At 35.5% G+C, this 23,423-nt stretch overlaps 1 protein-coding gene and 1 long non-coding RNA gene across 4 annotated transcripts; both read right to left on the bottom strand.

The window, feature by feature from the left end:
* Positions 1-187: 187 nt before the first annotated feature.
* LOC131632008 (protein MAIN-LIKE 1-like) lies at positions 188-1,806 on the bottom strand. Its single transcript, XM_058902773.1, has 3 exons — positions 1,606-1,806; positions 1,043-1,528; positions 188-724 (listed from the first exon to the last, which is right to left on the bottom strand). The coding sequence occupies exons 1-3, from the start codon at positions 1,804-1,806 to the stop codon at positions 188-190; spliced, it is 1,224 nt and encodes a 407-aa protein (XP_058758756.1).
* Positions 1,807-9,379: 7,573 nt separating this feature from the next.
* Positions 9,380-11,753, bottom strand: LOC131631996 (uncharacterized). Of its 3 annotated transcripts, XR_009292887.1 has the most exons (5): positions 11,209-11,753; positions 10,708-11,002; positions 10,495-10,576; positions 10,018-10,122; positions 9,380-9,542 (listed from the first exon to the last, which is right to left on the bottom strand). It is a non-coding gene; the product is annotated as an uncharacterized LOC131631996 (long non-coding RNA). The 3 variants fall into 3 exon arrangements; XR_009292885.1 differs by having other exon boundaries at positions 10,495-11,002; positions 11,209-11,746; XR_009292886.1 differs by lacking the exon at positions 10,708-11,002 and having other exon boundaries at positions 11,209-11,696.
* Between the last annotated feature and the right edge of the window lie 11,670 nt (positions 11,754-23,423).

Below are 23,423 nucleotides of genomic sequence, written 5' to 3'. Positions count from 1 at the left end.
AGGTCCTATTTATAGGTCATCAGGGCAATCTTATCCACACAACCTTATCCATGCAACCTTATCAACGCAATATACCATAAATATACCATAAAATATATCAAAAAATATACCATAAAATATACCACAAAATATACCACATAACATAATCCAAAATATACAATAACATATACAATAAAATATAAAATAGTCAATGCTCATGGGCGATGCGTAACACCTCAAATAAATCAGCATACGCTACATCCTCCTCCTTTGCCTCTACCTGCCGGAGATACCACTGTAAATACCCATCAACTGTCTCATGAGGGTATCCTACTGGCTCGGTACCTCTAACCACATCTGCCACGCTCTGGTAATAGGCAATCCACTCCACAGCAATCTCATCATTGCTGAGCGTATCAGCAGGAGGTGCAGGCGGAATATACTGGCGATAACCAAACTGACGAAGACACCTGTCAGGTAAGTATGGCACATGTAAATCACCCCAAACAAGAAAACCTCTGTACATAGATAGCTCGTTAAAAGCACGACGACGTCTATGATCCTCGAATGGACGCCATATGACGTCTGTCGGTGTCAGCTGGTCCAATATCGGTCTATACTCATCCACTTTAATGGCTCCTTGCCTGTAGGACCATCTCATCGCCCGCGGAAGCCCTTGATTGTCAGATAGGCACCCGTTTTCTCCTTTCCTTCCCAATGTAGGAAAGTACTCATGTATCCAACACTGTTACCAAATAAATTATATCATATACATTAATATATATATATATATATATATATATATAAGAAAAAAATATATAAATAACAATATATGAATTAATATACAATTAATTAAAAATAACATAAATACCTGTAGAGAGTAGGATATCCACCGAGCTGCTTGCAACTAAACATAGATGCATCCCCAAGGTGGCGATAAAGAGTGACCAGTGCAGCAGATGCCCAACTGTAGGAACTAAGCCCACGTAGGTCTCTAAACAGTAGCAAATACCGGGCCTCGACCAGAGTAAATGTCTTGTCCGCAAAAATAGTAGAAACCTACCAACATCATCAGATATGCCCTGGTCGCAAAAGCCCAGCTACCAGCAGCACGATACTCCTTGAATCTGTCATACAACCACTGCAGCGAATAATAAGCTCCCCTGCATGAACGCACATGCTCAGCCATGACATCCCTATCCACTCCCAAAAACTCGCAGCCAAGATCAACAACCATCTCCTCTGTGACATGCTCATGAGGATACCAGAACATACCCCCGATAGGCAAATGCAGCAGGCTGGCAACATCATCTAATGTAATCGTCATCTCACCAAATGGCATGTGAAATGACGATGTCTCAACATGCCATCTCTCCACAAATGCTGAGACGAGGTTAACGTCTATCTTGGTCAGGCTAGTTCTCTGAAGAGAAGCCAGACCTGACCCACTCACGATAACCTCAATCTCTGGTAGGAGCATCTGAGGCACTCTGTCCTGGAGCTTCGTCCCATGTCCAGCGACTTTAAGCTCCTTTTTAGGACCTCTTTCCTGAAAATAAATAAAAAATCACATTAGAAAATATAATAATGAATTATTTTTAAAATAAATTAATTAATTTTACTTACCTGTCCGTACCATAAACGGCGAGCAACATGGTCTTGGTATCGGACAAGTAAAGATAGATCTGATGGTCCACCAGGATATCCAGCTGGCTGTGGTGGCTCTGGTGGTGGCTGTGCTGGCTCTTGTGGTGGGTTAGAGGGACCAGCTTCATCGCGGCGGCGGCGGCGGGTAATAGGCCTCCCGTCTGGTCCTAATGTACGCATGTTCCTGAATTTTTTTTTTAAAAAAAAATCACAAAAAAATCAAACCGGAACAGTGCAAAAAAGGGTTCCGGTTTGTATTTCAGCTAAACCGGAACAGTTTTCAAAAGTGTTCCGGGTGGATTGCAACGAACCGGAACAGATTACAAAAGTGTTCCGGTGTGGATGACAACGAACCGGAAGAGTTATGGAAAGCGTTCCGGTGAGAAAAGCAACGAACCAGAACAATTTTCAAATGTGTTCCGGTGAAAATTTTGTAAACCGGAATACTTACAAAATGTGTTCCGGTTTGGAAGATTTGTGAACCGGAAGAGTATTCTGAAGCGTTCCGGTTAGTATTTCGTGGAGAGAATGGAGAGTGTTTGCTTCACAACCAGTAAAAAGTTGAAAATGAGAAAAAAAAATTACTTATTTATATAAGGGTAATTTCGTCCAAAATTTTTATTTGTAGGGTGTTATACGGTGAACTGACTTTTTATAATCGAAAATGTACGGTAAGCAAGAGCCGCCACCGACTTTTATTTTATCCAATTTTAGGAAAGGCTAAAAGAACAGGAAAATACCTTTAAAAAGATTTTGAGTTCGGGGGGTAATTATACAAAGGGAAGGTTTAAAAAGCACCCTTTGCATCCATGGTTTTCCATGGGCTCTTAATTGCTTAGCTCACTTTATTTTCAAAATGTTTGAATTTGTTTGAAAAGTAGGGTGTAAATAGAAATAAGAACTTTAGCTTGTAAATAAGCGTAGTCTTTTTGAAAATTAGTGGGAAAAAGAGTTTGAATTTTGAATTTGAATTGAGCAAGCAATTAACAGCAACTACCCTAAGTTTAGAAATTTGTTCTTTTAGCTTTTCGGGCGAAAGAGTCTATCCATACCATAAGAGGGTAGGAAGTCTTTCAATTGGATGTTAAGGGTCATCGAGAATAATCGTTCGCCATAAGACTGTCCCATGCCATAAAGAGGGCAGGTAGTCTAAGGGAAGGATATAATAGTCATTTTATCTTTTTAAGCATCATGCGAGGATACCTTAGCAATTGAGGACAATCATTTTATAAGGCAACATCGAGGGAGTTTCAATAACTTTGAAGGCAACATTTGCTTTAGGTATCCTCGGAATCGAGGGACATGACTATTTTTAGGCAACAAAAATAATAAGGCAACAAGGCAACAATAAGGCAACAAGGCAGCAAGAGGGGTTACCCTAAAGGTGCGTGGGTGCAACAATCATGTGTTAACTTCGATGACATTTATCTTGTAATTAGGTGATCTACGTTCAATTCATGGTTATCACTCCCTAAATTACTAACCACGCAATTAAAATAAAATAAAGGCAGAAATAAAATTCCTACACTATTACAATAAACACCTGCGGGGATGGGGAAAATTAAAAGGAGAAAGAATAAGAGAAATCAATAATTAGTTTTAGTTTTATCTTGATCTTGAGCCTTGATCTTCCTCGAACCCTTGATCGACCCTAAAGGAAAAATAATAGGGGTGAGTGTAGGAGGAACTCATTAACAGGTGATGTAAATCCTAATTTAACCTATAAGGCAAAAATTAAAAATTAAATGACGTTTAAAATAGAAAAAGAATTAGAACTTAGCTTTTTGATTGGTAAGGCGCGTAATCGGAGGATCGTGGCTAACCCTGAAAAATTGCACGAAAAGAAAATAATTTTTAGTGTATGAATGATCTGCAAACCTTAATTGCCCTTAAACCTAACAGGTTTATTCAAGAAAACTTATTGTGACCTAAAGGGTTTGTAAGGCTAAAATATGCATTAATGGATAACACCTACCATGATGAAAAGAAATCATTAAAATAAAAATCAGGGTTTTAAACATTAAATTATTACCCTAAATTAATCATTAGTAAAAAAAACCTTTTTTATTATAAAGCAATTATTTTTTATGCTATAAGAAAAATTGGATTTTCGATTAAATATAAATAATTAGTTATATGGAATTATTATGGTAATGAAAGAAAAATATTTAAATGAAATAAATAAATAAAAGGGATAAATAACGGGTATACAAATAAGAATAAAATAAATAAAAAATAAATAAAAGACTTAGCTTTTGATTCCATGTGGTTGGATCCAGCGCCCAGGATTGGAGGAAGTATGATGGTCTGTTACTGGGCGTGAGCACTGGATTAAGTGTGTGATGGCCCTGGATGTGCACCATGGAGTCTCGTCTTCAACGCCACTGGATTGAATCTCCTGAAGATCCAACTGATCTCACGTGGAGGTACATGGTAAAGGTGCATGACTTGTACACACAGGATCTGCAGGAAAATTTGTTAAAAATAAAGTGAGGACGCTGGGATTTGATCCCAAGACCTCTTAGTTACCAGCTCTTCCCTGTTACCACCTGGGCTACACATTTAATGCGTTATTTAAACAAATAAATTAATATAAAACAGAAAGAAACAAGTCTGACTGGCAATGAGTCAAACTGGGCCCCACACACCCGCGCACGAACCAATGATGAGTGGAGAGAGAATCTGTGTTTTGTTGACCGGCCAATAGTAGTGTAACACCTCTGGTCAGAAGGTCCAATTCCCTATTCATCATCTTCTTCATTCCAACTCTTCTTTTTGCTACGAAACAGCCACAAATTCGCTTCAGTTTAGCTACGATATTTCCGTAGCAATTTCTGCAAATCTCGATACCTACAAAATTAACGTTAAACAAGAACAAAAAATGCCCAGATCATACAAGTGGAGCCTTGTGATATTCATGGTGTTATTTACTTCCGTAAAAACGCCCACGAAGTTTGGGAAGCATGAACCCTCAACAATGGTGGTTCGAGATTTAGGGCCTCAAGATCCGATGCAGTACGCTCAACCTGCTCTAATTAGTCTCATAAGCTTATTAGAATCATTAGTTCGCGATAAAACATTATAACAATGCCATATAGGAAATTCACAATGTGAATGCATATGGAGACCGTAATCTTTACATGATGAACGTAATCAAGCTTAGTTTATGATCTCATCTTACCTTGTAATACCTCAGAAGTTGATTGGTGCGGTTGGTTGTCCTTGAATCCCTCTGAAACTCGTTCTTTTCTTATGCCCTAATTTTGAGATTTTTGGAGAGTGTGCTAGGGCTTTGTGAGGCAGGGTTTTTCGTTCCCCCTCCAGCCAATCTTATTCAGAATATATAGGGGAGCTATTAGGGTTAGAAATACTAGGAAAGAATCAATCTTTTATTGAAGAAAAATTTGATTTTATTCTTGCATAAAAACTTTCTTTTTTTGGTCAAAATATTTTTCAATCCTATTTCTCCTTATTTGCTGGCCCTTGTGGGATGATTTGGATTTTGAATAAGTGGATGGGAATATTTTGTATGAATTAATTTGATTTATTTTAGATTTTATTTGATTTATATTGAATTTAAGTAAATAAATCCAAAAATAAATATAATAAAACCATAAAATACATGTCAAATAGTCTTTGGGCCTCAAATGAGCTTACTATCACGTGGGAATACCAAAAGTTCAAGCCCAATACTCAAAGATTGAAAATTTGTTAATTAGGGTTTTACACTTTCTTTGAAAATCGACCAACTTCTACCAAGCGCATCCCATTCAATTTTTGTCATATGAAGATGTTCTAGGACCTTTTGGAAAGCTTGAAGAATCCTCTAACCAGCCTTTTTGGTCTCATCTCAATTGAGTCTACCGTGTTCAAGTTATGAGCTTTTGAAAAAGATGACTTTTTGTTGACCTTTTGGAGGACCTATAATGTATTGGCATATATCTCTCAAATGGTGCATTTCTTGACTTTGAGCCCAACATAAAAGTTGTAGAGAATGAAATTTCCTTGGGAATAGGCTTTGGTTGGGGAATTTATGATGAAGTATGAGAGAGATATGATCAGTCAAAGTTGGGTTGACTTTTAGTTGAAAACCCTAAATTAGAAACTTGGACTTTTGTGGATTTTTGACCTTTTCTTGATGAATCATGATCAATGTTTGACCAAATGATGAATTGCACTTCAAAATGAGGATGTTGACCAAAAATCGGGAACTTTGACTGTGATTTGACCATAGTTTGACTTTTAGGTCAACCAGTCGATTGTTGATTATTCGGGCCATTGAGTGAGCGATCTTTTGAATCAGGGTTTGAAGCTTGGCATGAGGATGCTTTGAATCATATGAGATATCATAGAATCCACTTGAGGTGTCAGAAGTTCAAATTCCTTGATTAAATCAGAAACCCTAATTTAGAGGCTATTGCATAGGAGAGAGACTGCATGATTCCTTCTTGTATATCTTTAAGCATTTGAAAGTCAGATGGACTGAAATATGAATAAATATGTTGGGCAAATTTTGGGGTATGACATAGGGGTACACGGACAATTGTAGGGGTAGGAAGTAAAATTTTCCTCTAATCACTACTCAATTTAATGTGTGGATACACAACAGGTGATACAAATTATCGAAATATAAAATTTGGTTTTTTTAATACACTGTCTTACCGATAATAATTGTAACTATTAGTATCTTGCAAGATTGTAGTTCTGATTTGAATTGATACTTGTATTTAAAATTCAAAATTGTATACTTTTGCACGCAAAAAAGAATGCCATGTGTAAAAAAGACAAATTGTAAAAGTCTTCAACCTTATGTTCAAATCACAACTCAAATGCTGTAGAGTGTGGATTGGTTTTTGATGAAGTCTTTCAATTATTTTATGCATATAAAATAAATTAATAATATAGTTGACAACGGTAACATTAACATGTGCTTTGTGAATTAAATTATACTACGTTTTAAACGATGTTTGACATTACCAAAAAAAAGTTGTACTAGTTGTAGAGTACTAGTATTATACAATGTATATTTTAAAGTTTTAAATGGTACTTGACATTACCACAAAAAATATGTGACTAAAAATATTTCATTGGACTGAAAGTAGATTGATTAGTTGGCCAAACATTGCCAAGTAATTGGAGTGAATTGTATTTTTATGTGTTTAACTAAATTAAGCACTAATAATATGTTTGTTTGAAGAGAATGAATGAGAGAGAAGTAAGGGCGAGAGAGTTAGAGGAGAAATAGAATGTCTCTTCTATTTGGATGAGAAGTGAAATAAAGAAGGAGAGAGAAACAATTGTTTATCTTTTTTTTCATATGTATCCTTTTATAACTATTTCATTATGCTTATTTATTTAAACTAATTAATTAACTAAAATTATATTAACAAATTTAAATTAATTTTGATAAAAAATGCATTTTAAGTTTTTAACTATAAAAAATTGTATATGAAGTCAAATAAAACAAGCTACTTTTTATAAAATCAAATAAAATACTAAAACTAATATAAAATAAATATTTAATTATAAATTTTATTAATTAAAAACAATTTTTTTAATAATTTAATAAAAAGATCTTTATTAAATACTAATATTAACTACCTAATTTTTTATTAAATAATTATTAATTTTTAATGATATTTAAATATTTAAAAAAGTTGTTAGATAATATAAAATTGTGTATTAATTATTTTCTTTACTTAAGGGTAATTTTGTCATTTCAAAAATAACTACATTTCTCTCTTATATATAACAAATTATATATCAAATCTACTTTATTTTTCATCTCTTTCTCTCTTATACTCTTTCTCTCTTCTCAATTTCATCCCATAACCAAACACAGTGATAAAAAGTACGAAAATTATATGTCGTTTTTTAACATAAATTTATAGAAGGGTTTTGAATTTTCTAACTTTTAATTTCATTTCTATTTTAATTTTTTCTCTAACTCTCTCATAATTTATTTTTTCTCACATCTCTTTTTCTTTAAAGAAATATAATCTACTCCTTTTTCTTATTCTATTTTTTTCCTTTCTCTTTCAAAAGGCTGAGAATCATTACCCCTTAGAAGATGTCTAATTTTAAAAATTATTTTCTTCACTTAAATGAAGTATGATTGCATAAATGTGTTTTCAAGTAATAAAGAAAAGTTAAAAGAAGATGAAGATATATTTTTAAGATGATGTGATCAAGGAAATGATTGTGAGATAAAGAGAAAACATGATAAGTATTAGTGATAATATTAAGTTACGTTGTACTTTTACATGAATGTTTTTGTGGTATATATATATATATATATATATATATATATATATATATATATATATATATATATATATATATATATATATATATATATATTTATGGATGAATATTTTAAATATCACTTATCTAAGTTTATGATGACTCTTTACTTATGTTATGTAGATTTTATTCATTACATTTTTTTTTATAAAATTAAAACTATAATATTAAAATACAGGGCGGACTGGCTCATCAGGCTGCACAGGCCTTTGAAAAACAGACCGAGCTTATTTTCTGTAGTCCATTAAACAATTGGCTGGGCCGGACCAACCCATTTAAACATATTGGCCCACCGGATCAAAGCGGACCAATATAAAGTTCATCTGACCAATGAAATTAGTATGAGGACGAAGAGCTTCCAAATTTTTAAAACTTGAAAATCAAGTATCTTTTTAAAAACATTTGTGATTTCCACTTCTTATCATTTAAGTAGGGTTGGTTTAATCTCTGTTAAAATTTAAAGTCACTTTTAAAGAGAGACTATTAAATTATATCAAAAAAATTAACTTTTATGTTTATGATTTAAGTAGGGTCGGTTTAATCTCTGTTGAAATTTAAAGTCACTTTTAAAGAGAGGTTATTAAAGTATATTAAAAAAAATTAACTTTTATGTTTACCAAGAGTTGAACCAAAATCCGAAAGATAGAAGACCTTTCTTTTATCCATTCCACAATGAGAATATAGAAAAGTTATGTGATTTTATAAATTAAACTTTTTTAGACTTATTTTTAATCCAAAATTTTGAAGCATATTATAGGGTCGCCTTATCCTTCGCGGACTTTGAATCTAAGACATATTTTATTAGAACCTGATGCCAAACACGATGAATGGCTTGCCAAATGCTAGAACAATTAGTCTGAAATTGAACTTGGAGAAAATAATTTAACCCACAATTATACTTAGTTTTCACTACTTGAATATTAAGTTTGTTTAGATTAGAAACAAAATTTCAAACGAGCTTTAACAGATATATGCTTTATTCAAAATTCAACATATTTTTGTAACCTTGACCCTATCTTCTTTAGAGTGGTAATATTACTCTACACAATAAGATGACACTATCTATAATCGGAAATAGTTCTACCTAGGGGTGGACATCGGTTTGGGTTCGGGCCCAACACACCAATCCGGCCCAACCCTTGTTTCGGGTTCGGGTTAAAACGGGTTCGGGTAACTATGGCGGTTAATTTCAGATATCATTTAAACTTGGGCCAATATAAAATCCAGTCTAAATAAAAAATTCAATAGATTTTTTTCTACTTTTTTTACTTAAATTCTTTAATAAGTTAGTAGTTGGACCACCTAAGTTTCAAGCCCAATTAATTTAATAAGTTAGCAGTTGGACCACCTAAGTTTCAAGCCCAATTAAAACTCTGAATTTTATTATAGACAATTAATTGAATTTTTTATTAAAAAACTATTAATTATTTGGATAAAAATAATAGGAGTAATTATTGATACAAATGGTTATTTTGAGCGATTATAGATAAATAAAATAGACAAATTTTATAATTTGATTACAACTTATAGCAACATTCAAATATAAAATCACTCATTGTGAAATAAAATTTGTTTTGTCCATACTTTCTCTCACTGATTCATGCAAGCAATATCTGTCATCAAATAATCAAATATTTAAATAAGATAAATCAACAATGAATAAAATTTCAAAAATTAACTAAAACAATGAATCAAATATTTAAATAAGATAAATCAACAATGAATAAAATTTCAAAAGTTAACTAATACAATGAATCAAATATTTAAATAAGATAAATCAACAATGAATAAAATTTCAAAAGTTAACCAAAACTATGGATAGTCAAACAAAACTGTGGGATAGTAAAAATGATTTTGAAAAAAAAAACAATTTTAATATAAATTATAATCTAATAGAGTAAATGATGAATATCAATATTAATGATAAAATTCAGAAGTTAAAAAAACTGACTAATAATAACAAGTTTATTAATGTTTTTTTTTTTTTATAAAAAAAGCAATTTTATTGATAATATATTAATGTTGAATAAATGATCAATATTTGATTTGAATCCCTAATAGTAAAAGTTATAAATTCTTTATATTTACCTGAACAACATAATCAGGCAAAATGTTATGTTTATGATGATTTCCTTAGCTTGAGAACATGATTTCCTTACTTATTGAGAACATCATTCTTCAGATTATACTTAACTGAACAACACAACCAGGGAGACAAATTAATATGAAAAGTATTATAAGGTTCATAAGAATAAACAAGAAGTAGAAACCATTCATACAATCTATAAACATTATAATAGACAAAGAAACCAACTTTTATTATTACTTGCAGCAATCAAAGATAATCAACTTGAAGAGATAAACCATTCATACAATTTATGAACATTATAATAGACAAAGAAACCAACTTTTATTACTACTTGCAACAATCAAAGATAATCAACTTGAAGAGTTAAAAATATGAATAAAAACGTTACCATTTAAAGAGCAGAACCCATAAACTGATAAAAATGGTAAAATACGTTTAAATTAAACCTTAAAATAATATGGTCAAAGTTAACATACAGTGTACATTCTCATTCTCATAGAATATACTTGCAAATTCCCAGAAAGTACATGATAACATAGCATTGCTAGAGAGAAGAACCTGTAAAGAAACACTAAATTTGTAAAAAAAAAAACTCATATCTCAGTCACAAACATACTTAAAGATGAGTGCTAAGCTAAAGCAATGGTTAGTTTTATTAGACCGAGTATTACTTTGAAGAAGAACATTACCTGTATGTTTTTAAATGATTGTTCCATCGAATAGTTTATGAATGAGTTGAAAAGAAAAAATAAAAAGAAACATCTGAGGAGATAATGGATCATCAGAAAAAAGATAATGGATCATCAGAAAAAAAAGTCATTGATTGCTAAATAGAAAATCATTATAGGAGAAAATAAATATATATAAAAAAAATTATCGGTAGGAACATGGATAATAACCATCTTCTTCTAACACATCTAACTCGACGAAAGAAAATCATCTCATCTTTTAAACCTAAAATATTAGGAGATTCTTGAACAGGATCTAAGCCAAAAAACAAAAGACAAAATTAGGAATCAAAAACAGGGGAATAAAATCAATTTTAACCCATTAAAATCATTCTACAAACCCTAACCAGAAATAAAAAACTATAACCCATTAACAAGTTACAAACCTAAATCTTTTTCTAAAATCCCTAACTCTAACCACAAACCATAAATAAATTTCTTTAAAAAGCAACAGCCACTTACATCTTAATATGAGAAGATAACAAAATGTTGAACCGATTGAAGAATAATCTAGGGTCGAAGAGGGATGAAAGGTGGTGGTGGTGATATTAGAGATGAATGGACATGAATACCACAGAAGCAAGGAAGATGGCATGGTGAGTCTGAGGTAAACAAGTGAAGAATGAATGAGATACGGCTAGGGTTTTTACAAAGATGATATGTATTAAGCTTAAATAGGGTATAATTATTGGGCTTTGAAAATTATCCAACCCAGCCCAGCATAGTATGAACAAATGTAAGAAATAACATGTATACGGCGGTCGGGTTCGGCTTATGTTGGATTGAATTGGTCCACCCGAACCAAACCGTTGTTATCCAGCCTAAACCGTGTGAATCATCCGACGAATTCGAAACCCGAATTTGACCCGACCGAACTGCGTCGGTTAGTATGGGGTCGGGTGGATAGGTTCGGTTGGTATTCTTTTGTCCATCCCTAGTTCTACCAATGAAATTCCTTCAAATGGCTCCATATCATCATAAACAAAAATAGGAATGAGACAATTTTGCTTTACGTAACCAATAATACTTGTTATGGAAGGTTGAGCTAGGGTGACACAACCTATAATGAAAGAGAGATACTTCACTCATTCATTCTTATAAGAAAATGTTAACTTTTAATATTCATTAGATAATTAATGTATCTAATATATATAGTCTAAATACATTATTTAATTAATGAACCTAAAAGTCAAAATTTACTTAAAGAAGAGAATGGAGGAGTAAGTTTCAAACATAGGATCCACCCCCATGGTGCCTACTCATAGGAGTCACCCCCATGGCGCCTAAGTGTAATTGTTTGAACCAATGCGCCACTCCAGGTGGCGCCAATGTTGTAAAGAAAATTAGGGTTTCCCCTTTGTGGCGCCTATGTACATATTTTGTACATAGGAGCCATATGGGGTTGCTCCTATGTGCTAGGGTATTTTCTATAAATATACCCCCAATCCCCTTTCATTTTCCATACCTTTTCTTCACCGTTTTCTCACATTCTCTCCGATTTTTCTTATCATGGCGGATTTACCGATTTTTAAGAGAGATGGTCATGTGTTTTACTCAGTTGTCAAACCTCCGATTAAAATGAAAGTTTGGAACATTCATGCCACGGACCATCTGAAGAGGTTGTTGTTCCGCTGGTTAGACAGGGAGTACGAAGCTGGTGAAAGCATCAGACGAGTTCAGAGGCAGAGAACGAGGACGTCAATCATCATAGGAAAAACCGAACGTTGGTGGGTTGAAGTTAAGAACGACGTTGATGTCATTATCATGATGCATGAAACAGACGACATCGTTTTGATGATTGTGATAGCGTGAAACTGCAGTTGTTTTAATGTAGTTAATTTACGTCTGTGTTTGTTGTTAAGCATTGTTTGTGTTGTTGTTGTTTAGAGTTGTTTGTGTTGTTGTTGTTTATGCGTTGTTTGTGTTGTTGTTTAATCTTTTTTTTTGTCTGCTCAGTTGTAACACCAATATGTTTCACGAATAAAGAAAGTCTAGTTGATTTTATAAAAGATAGTACAAATACATGACATCCAATTATTGGTTGGTGGAGGTTGATCCACGATTAGGATAATTATTTTTATTATACCCGACTTGTCGACAAATGCCACACTTTCTTACCATTTTTTCATGATCATCCACTTCGATTCTGATACGCGTGTTGTTGGGCCGACCCTTTTTCTTTCGCCGCATGTTGTCATTATGCCAAACTACCTCCCGCTCATACGCAGGCCAGTAATCCTCCTTTGCCATCACTGGAAATGCATTATTGTATACTCCGAGAAAGGTGTATGTCGTGTAAATGGGAGATAAGACTGCTAAGACATCTCGGTGCGCATATGAACATGCTTCTATGACATGGGAGCAAGGCATGGGAGAGGCTTGAAACTTTTCGCAGTCGCCCCACCCTTCTTCCACCAGAACCCTGTACTTTTGTTTCGACAGACCCTCATTATGGTCAATTGTTTCTTTGACACTGAAGGTGTGGTTGAATCGGTTGAAATTTGTAACATGATGGTTGTTGGCTTTGACAGATTGTTTTTTCATAAATTTCATGCAACTTTCGTTGAACAGTTGTTCCGATTCTGAAACAGCACTCAAACGCTCACCTCTCCTTGCGAAAAGGGAAGTCATCCTAAAGTAGGTTGATCTCACCAAGGCAGTAATTATAAGATGTATGATGCCCTTAAAAACACCGTTCATTGACTCCCTACCAACAACAACCCTACCAACAACAACCTTACCAACAACAATCATATGGCTTTACCCAACAACGCCACGAGGCGTGGCCCCTCCACATCCCATCTCAGCCCCGAGTTAGGCCCAGATGAGGAATATGACCCAAACCACCCAATAATCACACAGGAAGACCTTTACCGTAGCTCCCAATAACAACAATATGGCTACACCACACCCCAACCAACAATGCCCTTTTACCAAGGCAATTCAAGTGCCAGTTGCTGCCTGTAACATCCCGATTTTATTAGTTATTTATTTTATTATTTTATTTGTTGTTTTATTAATTATTTATTTATTTAATTATTTAATTATTATGTGGTACAATAATAATTTAATTATTTAATTGTGTGTTATTATGCTAATTAGTTATTTGAGTTATTAATAGAATGATGAGGTAATATGCTATTGGGCCTAATAATTGAGAATAGAAATAATAAGTGAATGAGTAGCTAAGCCCATTAGACTTAAGAAAGATACTAAGAAGCAAATTAGGTGTAGTTGTCATATTTATCATTTGAGAGAAAGAGAGAGCTCTAGAGAAGAGAAGAAAAAGAGGAGAAAGGAGAAAGTGTGGAACTAGAAGAAGAAGGAGATTCTTCAAGAGGTAAGGGATTGACTTCTCATTGTTATGGTTATATGTGATTCTATGCAATGAAAAGGATACATGTTTAGGATTGGATATTTCAATTGATGGGGTTTAGGATAGTTAGGGTTTTGATGTAAACTCTTGAATTGATGATGAAATAGGAGGAATGAAAGTGTTAGATTTGTACCTATATAGAGTAATACATTAAGTTGATATTGTAAAATGAAATCTAGTGTTTGTTTGAGGTATTTGAACCTTTAATGTTTAAAAATCATTTTGGGTTGTGATGAGAAAGGGTGGTGAAATCGCATTGATTTTTCTGTTTCTGGTGTGAGTCGTCGGGCGAGCGTTTTGCTTCGCAGGGCGAGTGACCTTTTAATGCCTTCTTTGGGAGAGACCAGCGGGCGAGAGAGGGAAAAATGTGACCAAGTTTCTCTAATAGATCTTCGGGCGAGAGAAAGCTTCTGCTGGGCGAAAGGACTCTGTTTTGTAAATTTTCTAAAGGTCGTAACTTTTGATCCGTAACTCCGTTTTATGTGTCGTTCGAAGCATTAGGAAGATAATGTAATTACATTTATGATAGAAGTAGAATGATTGGCACTTGATGAATAAATTATGATTTTTGTGTGTGTGAATAACGTGTAATTATGTATATGTGCACAATGACTTGATGAATATGAATAACTTGTGTTTAGTATTGCTTGTGGTACGTTATTCAGGATGTGTGCTAATGACTATATGATATTTGAATGCACTTTGTTGAGGATGTTTACTTGATGCGTGTTGTGAAAATTTTGGTGGATAATTCATATGAGTTGGATTATTGTTGTATGCTTGAATAATTAAGATTGAGAGATGGTTTTAATTTGCATATGTTAACGTCGAGTTGCACATGCATCAGTTTTGTAAAGAGGCAACGGGTGCTAGTTCTCGCGGAGGCTAGTGACTTGTCCCAAGCTCAGAGAGGGGATTGAAAGCTTAGAGAACATGCTTTTGCAGGTTATCTGTCTGGGAGATGGACCCGGTATCTCCGGAAAGGATAACAGAGTTGGTACCACATGCATGAGTTGCATATGTTGTTGTTGTTAGAACAAGATTTGTTCTGATCAATTATCTTAGTTTTGATGATAACAATAATATGAATTTTGCTTAAGATAATATGGTACTCTAATCCAATGCAATTTCCCTTTCAGGAAATATATATAAAGAGTACGCATAATTCAGCGCTCAGAAGCTTTGTCTCAAATGGTTCAGCATGCAACATCAGAACATGGTCTGGCAAGACATCAGAAGATGGTCGAAGCAGAATCAGAACATGGGTCTATGGAAGCATCAGAAGAACAAGAGATCAGAAGCACTGAAGCTCAGAAGATGGTATCACGCTCAGAAGCACTTCAAGGTCAGAAGATCAGAAGATGCTATGCACCAAGCTGTTTGACTCTGATGATATTCAAACGTTGTATTCACAAACATCAGATCAGAAGGAAGTACAAGTGGCAAGCTACGCTGACTGACAAAAGGAACGTTAAAAGCTATTAAAGGCTACGTCAGTAGACACAGCGTGAACAAGGCTCGAGGTAGTTGACAAAAGCGTATAACATTAAATGCGATGCTGTACGGAACACGCAAAGCATTAAATGCACTCAACGGTCATCTTCTCTAACGCCTATAAATATGAAGTTCTGATGAGAAGCAAGGTTGACGATTTTAACGATTCTGCACCAAAACAACTCATATCAAACTTGCTGAAACGCTGTTCAAATCAAAACTCAGAATCTTCATCTTCATCAAAGCTCACTACATTGCTGTTGTAATATATTAGTGAGATTAAGCTTAAACGATTAAGAGAAATATCACAGTTGTGATTATCGCTTTTAAGAAGCATTTGTAAACTCTTAGAATTGATTACATTAAGTTGTAAGGAACTAGAGTGATCGTGTTGATCAGAATACTCTAGGAAGTCTTAGGAGTGAACTAAGCAGATTGTAACTAGAGTGATCGTGTTGATCAGTAGACTCTAGAAAAGTCTTAGAGGGTATCTAAGCAGTTGTTCCTGGAGTGATCAGTGTGTGATTAGAAGACTCTGGAAGACTTAGTTGCTGACTAAGTGGAAAACCATTGTAATCCGTGCGATTAGTGGATTAAATCCTCAGTTGAGGTAAATCATCTCTGCGGGGGTGGACTGGAGTAGTTTAGTTAACAACGAACCAGGATAAAAATAACTGTGCAATTTATTTTTATCTGTCAAGTTTTTAAAGCTACACTTATTCAAACCCCCCCTTTCTAAGTGTTTTTCTATCCTTCAATTGGCATCAGAGCGCCGGTTCTAAGGTGCAAGCACTTAACCGTGTTTAGAAAAGATTCAGGAAGAGAAAAACGCTTCTGTAAAAGATGGTTGATGAAAGTGAAAAGACTACACCTACACCTGCATCTACATCTGGCTCTGCTGAGCAATACAACGGTAACAATGGTTATACTAGACCGCCGGTATTTGATGGTGAAAACTTTGAATACTGGAAAGATAAACTGGAAAGTTACTTTCTTGGTCTAGATGGTGATCTATGGGATCTTCTGATGGATGGTTACAAACATCCAGTAAATGCCAGTGGCGTAAAGCTGTCTAGGCAAGAAATGAATGATGATCAGAAGAAGCTCTTCAGGAATCATCATAAATGCAGAACTGTTTTGCTGAATGCTATCTCTCATGCTGAGTATGAGAAGATATCTAACAGGGAAACGGCCTATGACATATATGAGTCCTTGAAAATGACTCATGAAGGAAACGCTCAAGTCAAGGAGACCAAAGCTCTAGCTTTAATCCAGAAGTATGAAGCCTTCAAGATGGAGGATGATGAAGACATTGAAAAGATGTTTTCAAGATTTCAAACTCTTACTGCTGGATTGAGAGTTCTTGACAAGGGATACACCAAGGCTGATCACGTAAAGAAGATCATCAGAAGCTTACCCAGAAGATGGGGTCCTATGGTGACTGCATTCAAGATTGCAAAGAATCTGAATGAAGTTTCTCTGGAAGAGCTTATCAGTGCCTTGAGGAGTCATGAAATAGAGCTGGACGCAAATGAGCCTCAAAAGAAAGGTAAGTCTATTGCATTAAAATCTAATATCAAGAAATGCACTAACGCTTTTCAGGCCAGAGAAGAAGATCCTGAAGAATCAGAATCTGAAGAAGAAGATGAACTGTCCTTAATCTCCAGAAGGCTAAATCAACTCTGGAAGACCAAGCAGAGGAAGTTCAGAGGCTTCAGAAGTTCAAAGAAATTTGAACGTGGAGAATCTTCTGATGACAGAAGATTTGACAAGAAGAAAGTCATGTGCTATGAATGCAATGAGCCTGGACACTTCAAGAACGAATGTCCAAATCTTCAGAAGAAAAGTCCCAAGAAAAAGTTTCATAAGAAGAAAGGTCTTATGGCAACCTGGGATGAGTCAGAAGATGACTCAGAAGATGAGCAGGCTAACTGTGCGCTGATGGCGACAGAAGATGACGGATCAGAATCTACATCAGAATCAGATTCTGAAGAGGTATTTTCTGAACTTACTAGAGATGAGTTAGTTTCCGGTCTAACTGAACTACTGGAACTCAAGTCTCAGATTAGTCTCAAATACAAAAAGCTGAAAAAGCAATTTGAATTTGAAACAAAGAAGCTTGAGTTGGAAAATTCTGAATTAAAAGAAAAACTTTTAAAATTATCCAATAATGTTGGATCTCCTTCTGATTCAGAAAAATCCACTCCTAGTCTAAACCATATTCTGAAAGAATATGATTTAAGTTTCAGGAAGTTCTTATCTAGAAGTATTGGCAGAAGTCAGCTAGCTTCTATGATATATGCTGTGTCTGGAAACAAAAGAGTAGGCATTGGTTTTGAGGGTGAAACCCCATACAAACTTGAACCTGTTGATGAAATGAAAATCACATACAAGCCATTGTATGATCAGTTCAAGTATGGCCACTCCCATGATATTAGACACACTTCACATGCTCAAAGCTTTCACATAACACACACCAAAAAGCATGTGACACAACCTAGGAAATATCATGAAACTCACATTAAAAATTATCATGTTGTTCCTCCTATTGCTTACAATGTTAAACCCAAGTTCAATCAGAACTTGAGAAAATCTAACAAGAAAGGACCCAAGAAAATGTGGGTACCTAAGGATAAGATTATTCCTATTGCAGATATCCTTGACTGCAAAAAGGACAAAGCACAACATGTCATGGTACCTGGACTCTGGATGCTCGCGACACATGACAGGAAGAAGGTCTATGTTCCAAGACCTGGTGCTTAAGTCTGGAGGAGAAGTCAAGTTTGGAGGAGATCAGAAGGGCAAGATAATTGGCTCTGGAACTATAAAGTCTGGTAACTCTCCTTCCATTTCTAATGTACTTCTTGTAGAAGGATTAACACATAACCTCTTATCTATCAGTCAATTAAGTGACAATGGTTATGATATAATCTTTAATCAAGAGTCTTGCAAGGCTGTAAATCAGAAGGATGGCTCAATCCTATTTACAGGCAAGAGGAAGAACAACATTTATAAGACAGATCTGCAAGATCTTATGAGTCAGAAGGTGACTTGTCTTATGTCTGTTTCTGAAGAGCAGTGGCTCTGGCACAGAAGATTAGGTCATGCTAGTTTGAGAAAGATTTCTCAGATTAACAAACTGAATCTGGTCAGAGGACTCCCTAATCTGAAATTCAAATCAGACGCTCTTTGTGAAGCATGTCAGAAGGGCAAGTTCTCCAAACCTGCATTCAAGTCCAAGAATGTTGTTTCTACCTCAAGGCCATTAGAACTCTTGCACATTGATCTGTTTGGCCCAGTCAAAACAGCATCTGTCAGAGGGAAGAAATATGGATTAGTCATCGTAGATGATTATAGCCGCTGGACATGGGTAAAATTCTTGAAACACAAGGATGAGACTCATTCAGTGTTCTTTGATTTCTGCATTCAGATCCAATTTGAAAAAGAGTGTAAAATCATAAAGGTCAGAAGTGATCATGGTGGTGAATTTGAGAACAGATCCTTTGAAGAGTTCTTCAAAGAAAATGGTATTGCCCATGATTTCTCTTGTCCTAGAACTCCACAGCAAAATGGGGTTGTAGAACGAAAGAATAGGACTCTGCAAGAAATGGCCAGAACCATGATCAATGAAACCAATATGGCTAAGCATTTCTGGGCAGAAGCAATAAACACTGCATGCTATATTCAGAATAGAATCTCTATCAGACCTATTCTAAATAAGACTCCCTATGAATTGTGGAAGAATAGAAAGCCCAACATTTCATATTTCCATCCTTTTGGATGTGTATGCTTTATTCTGAACACTAAAGATCATCTTGGTAAGTTTGATTCCAAAGCACAAAAATGTTTCCTTCTTGGATATTCTGAACGCTCAAAAGGCTACAGAGTATACAATACTGAAACATTGATTGTAGAAGAATCAATCAATATCAGGTTTGATGATAAGCTTGGTTCTGAAAAACCAAAGCAGTTTGATAATTTTGCAGATTGTGATATTGATATATCAGAAGTTGTTGAGCCAAGAAGCAACGCATCAGAAGCAGAGCTTCTCAGAAGCAAAGAATCTGAAGATCAAGTATCAGCTTCTCTGGAGGATCTAAGTATTTCTGAAGAACCATCTGTCAGAAGATCATCCAGACTCATCTCTGGTCATTCAGAAGATGTCATTCTTGGAAAGAAGGATGATCCAATCAGAACAAGAGCATTCCTTAAGAACAATGCAGATTGTCAATTAGGTCTTGTATCTTTGATCGAGCCAACTTCTGTTGATCATGCTCTAGAAGATCCAGACTGGATAATTGCTATGCAAGAAGAACTAAATCAGTTTACAAGGAATGATGTTTGGAATCTTGTTCCTAGACCAGATGGATTCAATATAATAGGCACAAATTGGGTCTTCAGAAACAAGCTCAGAATGAGAAGATGAGAAATTCTTACGTATGAGTATCCTTTGATATGAAATTTTTTAAGAAGTTCTGATAGAAATCAATTAGAAATTGTGATTCAGTTATTACTAACGTTTCAGTGTCTAAGTTGATTCAGAATCTCTATTAAAGCAAAACAGCTGTAACTGGCTATCCAGATGGTAAACACGTGTTCACTATTCCTGGACAAGCGTGCGTGCAGTTGAGGGGACGTCTACTTAGGTAACTGTGCAAATCACGTCTTTTGTCATTATTATCTCTCCTCATGTCACGTAACATTAAATGCTTTTCATCATTTACTCTCTTTCAGTTTTCTTTTTATACTTGTCAAACGTTTCTTTTCCCTCTCATATTTCTCTCTCTCTGCATTCGGTTTCTTTTTCGTCTCTCTCTCTCTTCATATCATAAACCCTAGCAGTTTCCAATATCTGAAAATTTATCATGAATCCATCGTCAAGCTCTAGGAATCAAGACAATGATAGGAAACAAAAGAGAAAGGCATCTGCTGAACCAGAAACCAAACCTAAAAGAGTTAGGATCTCCTATGACCCTCTCAAAGTGTATCAACCCCTTGACGGTTCCCCTCAATCACCCCCCTCTTCAAAGACCTCCACCACCTCTTCCTCCTCATTCATCCTCTCGGAACCACCTTCTTCACCATCTGATATCTCCTCTCCTTCAACCCTTCCATCAGATATTTCTTCATCTCTCTCATACCCTTTTCCCACAAGAACACCTAATCCCTATAGTGTTGTTCTTCCCGACTCAAGGTTCACTGTCAACCCTCCAACCCCTACCACTCAAACATATCTGGAGTTTTTACATGCTGATGTAAATGGCTGGTTGGAGATTCTAGGTGCTGCTCACCTTAATCATCTGGATGAGTATGCTACAAACAACCTTTGGAATACCTTTCGTCAGGATTTTCTGGATAAGGCTACAGACACTCAGAGAAGGATTATGTCTGAAGCTCCTGGTGTTCGTGGTCTCCGGTTGGAAGTTGGTGAGAGCAGCCATCACCATCTCATCAGGAACAGAAATGTTCTTGAAAGGAAGATACCAGCAGATGAGTTGGAAGAAGAAAATCTCTGCAGAGACATCGTGGTGTGGAGACCATGGTTTCCTGTGCTGACTGGAGATTTTCAGTGGCTGTTCAACTGGTTCAGAATGAACCCTTCTGATAAAGCACCTCACATGGTCTTTCCAGTAGTGGTTTATCGTGCTGAAGTTGCTGGTCCTACTCCTCCAACAAACCTAGCAGCTATTCTTCAAGCATTGGAAGATGGAACTTCTGAGCTGCCTGAACCAGAATATGTTAAGGCTACTTCTGAGTCAGACTCAGATGAGGAAATGGAAGATGCACAAGCTGAAGATCTTCCAGAAGATCACCCTGCTGAGATTGCTGTCCCTCTGGGCAGAAATACTGGTGCTTCTTCTTCTGGTGAAACCTCAGCTCTGATGGAGACCGTGGAAACTCTTCATCAGAATCAAGCTATGCTGGCTTCTCGTTTGGACGCGCAAGAAGCAGCCAATGCTGAGTTTCGTTCCTTCATGACAAGGCAAGCTACAAGCACTGACGGGATTCATGATGTTCTGGCACGGATTTTGCGTAGGCTAGGATCTTAGTCTTTTGGTCTTTGTAGTTTCCTCTCCTTGTTGCATCTGTTTTCCTGCATTCCTTTCTTGTAATCCTTTTTTAATTATCAATGAAAAGTTTCTTTGATATACATTCCAGTGATTTTATTTGTCGTTTTATGCATCTAAATCTTTTGAAATATTCTTTTTGATGTTATGACAAAAAGGGGGAGAAGATAAATGATAAATGATTTGATTAATCTATCAGTTGCTGGGTAAAGCTCCCACACATTCACTAACAAGAACTGCAAAGTTCTACATGGTTTAAGTGTTTTGCAGGTATAAAGAAGTGAAGAGAATCTTCAAAGCAAAAAGCAAACACAGAAGCAAAACCATGGAAACTGAAGCAAGCCGAGTGCTGTCAAGCTTCAGAAATCAGAAGCAAGAAAGAAAAATGAATCAGAAGCACTGATAATAGAATTTGATCTATATTTGTCTACTTGATTTGACAAAATTCTATTTGCTCTGATATATTATTTGCTCTGATACATATAATGTTATGGCTCTGATACATATAATGTGTTCTAACATACATTTTATGTTCTAACTCGTTCATGCTGACTTTTGTCGTTTAGTTTTTTGTTCTGTAACATTTCAGGATGTAGAGATGCTCAGATGATGCTCTGGTACATTCAACAATGTTCTGATACAAATCTAGCATGAAGTGATGTTGGTAGAAATTCAAAGTTCTGAAGCTATCCGAGGGAAGCAGAAATCAGAAGCTGCGAATGTTCTAAAGATCCAGAAAACTCAAGTTCTGAAGCTGTCCTAAATGGAAGCAGAAATCAGAAGCTGTGAATGTTCAGAAGATCGAAGAAATTCAAGTTCTGAAGCTGTCCTGAATGGAAGCAGAAATCAGAAGCTGTGAATGTTCAGAAGATCAAAGAAATTCAAGTTCTGAAGCTGTCCTAGATGGAAGCAGGAATCAGAAGCTGTGAGTGTTCTAGGGATCTAAGGAAATTCTAGTTCTGAAGCTGTCCTATGGAAGCAGAAGTCAGAAGCTATGAATTCTCTGAAGACAAAAGCTTATATGATCGTCTCTACCGAAATAATCAGGGAAGTCTTTTATTAAAGTTCTTCGAGTATTTATTTCAGGGGGAGATTATTTATCTCAGGGGGAGATTGTTAATCTCAGGGGGAGACATATTCATATGCTTATGCTATAGCTGTGTAATTTGTCTTTTGCCGTCTATTCTTTCTGATCGCAAATTCATATCATTTATATATGTTTTTGTCATCATCAAAAAGGGGGAGATTGTTAGAACAAGATTTGTTCTGATCAATTATCTTAGTTTTGATGATAACAATAATATGAATTTTGCTTAAGATAATATGGTACTCTAATCCAATGCAATTTCCCTTTCAGGAAATATATATAAAGAGTACGCATAATTCAGCGCTCAGAAGCTTTGTCTCAAATGGTTCAGCATGCAACATCAGAACATGGTCTGGCAAGACATCAGAAGATGGTCGAAGCAGAATCAGAACATGGGTCTATGGAAGCATCAGAAGAACAAGAGATCAGAAGCACTGAAGCTCAGAAGATGGTATCACGCTCAGAAGCACTTCAAGGTCAGAAGATCAGAAGATGCTATGCACCAAGCTGTTTGACTCTGATGATATTCAAACGTTGTATTCACAAACATCAGATCAGAAGGAAGTACAAGTGGCAAGCTACGCTGACTGACAAAAGGAACGTTAAAAGCTATTAAAGGCTACGTCAGTAGACACAGCGTGAACAAGGCTCG

This window comes from Vicia villosa, unplaced genomic scaffold (genome assembly GCF_029867415.1).
Source record: "Vicia villosa cultivar HV-30 ecotype Madison, WI unplaced genomic scaffold, Vvil1.0 ctg.000893F_1_1, whole genome shotgun sequence".
Taxonomy (NCBI): Eukaryota; Viridiplantae; Streptophyta; class Magnoliopsida; order Fabales; family Fabaceae; genus Vicia; species Vicia villosa.
This window is presented reverse-complemented; position numbering and strand designations above follow the sequence as displayed.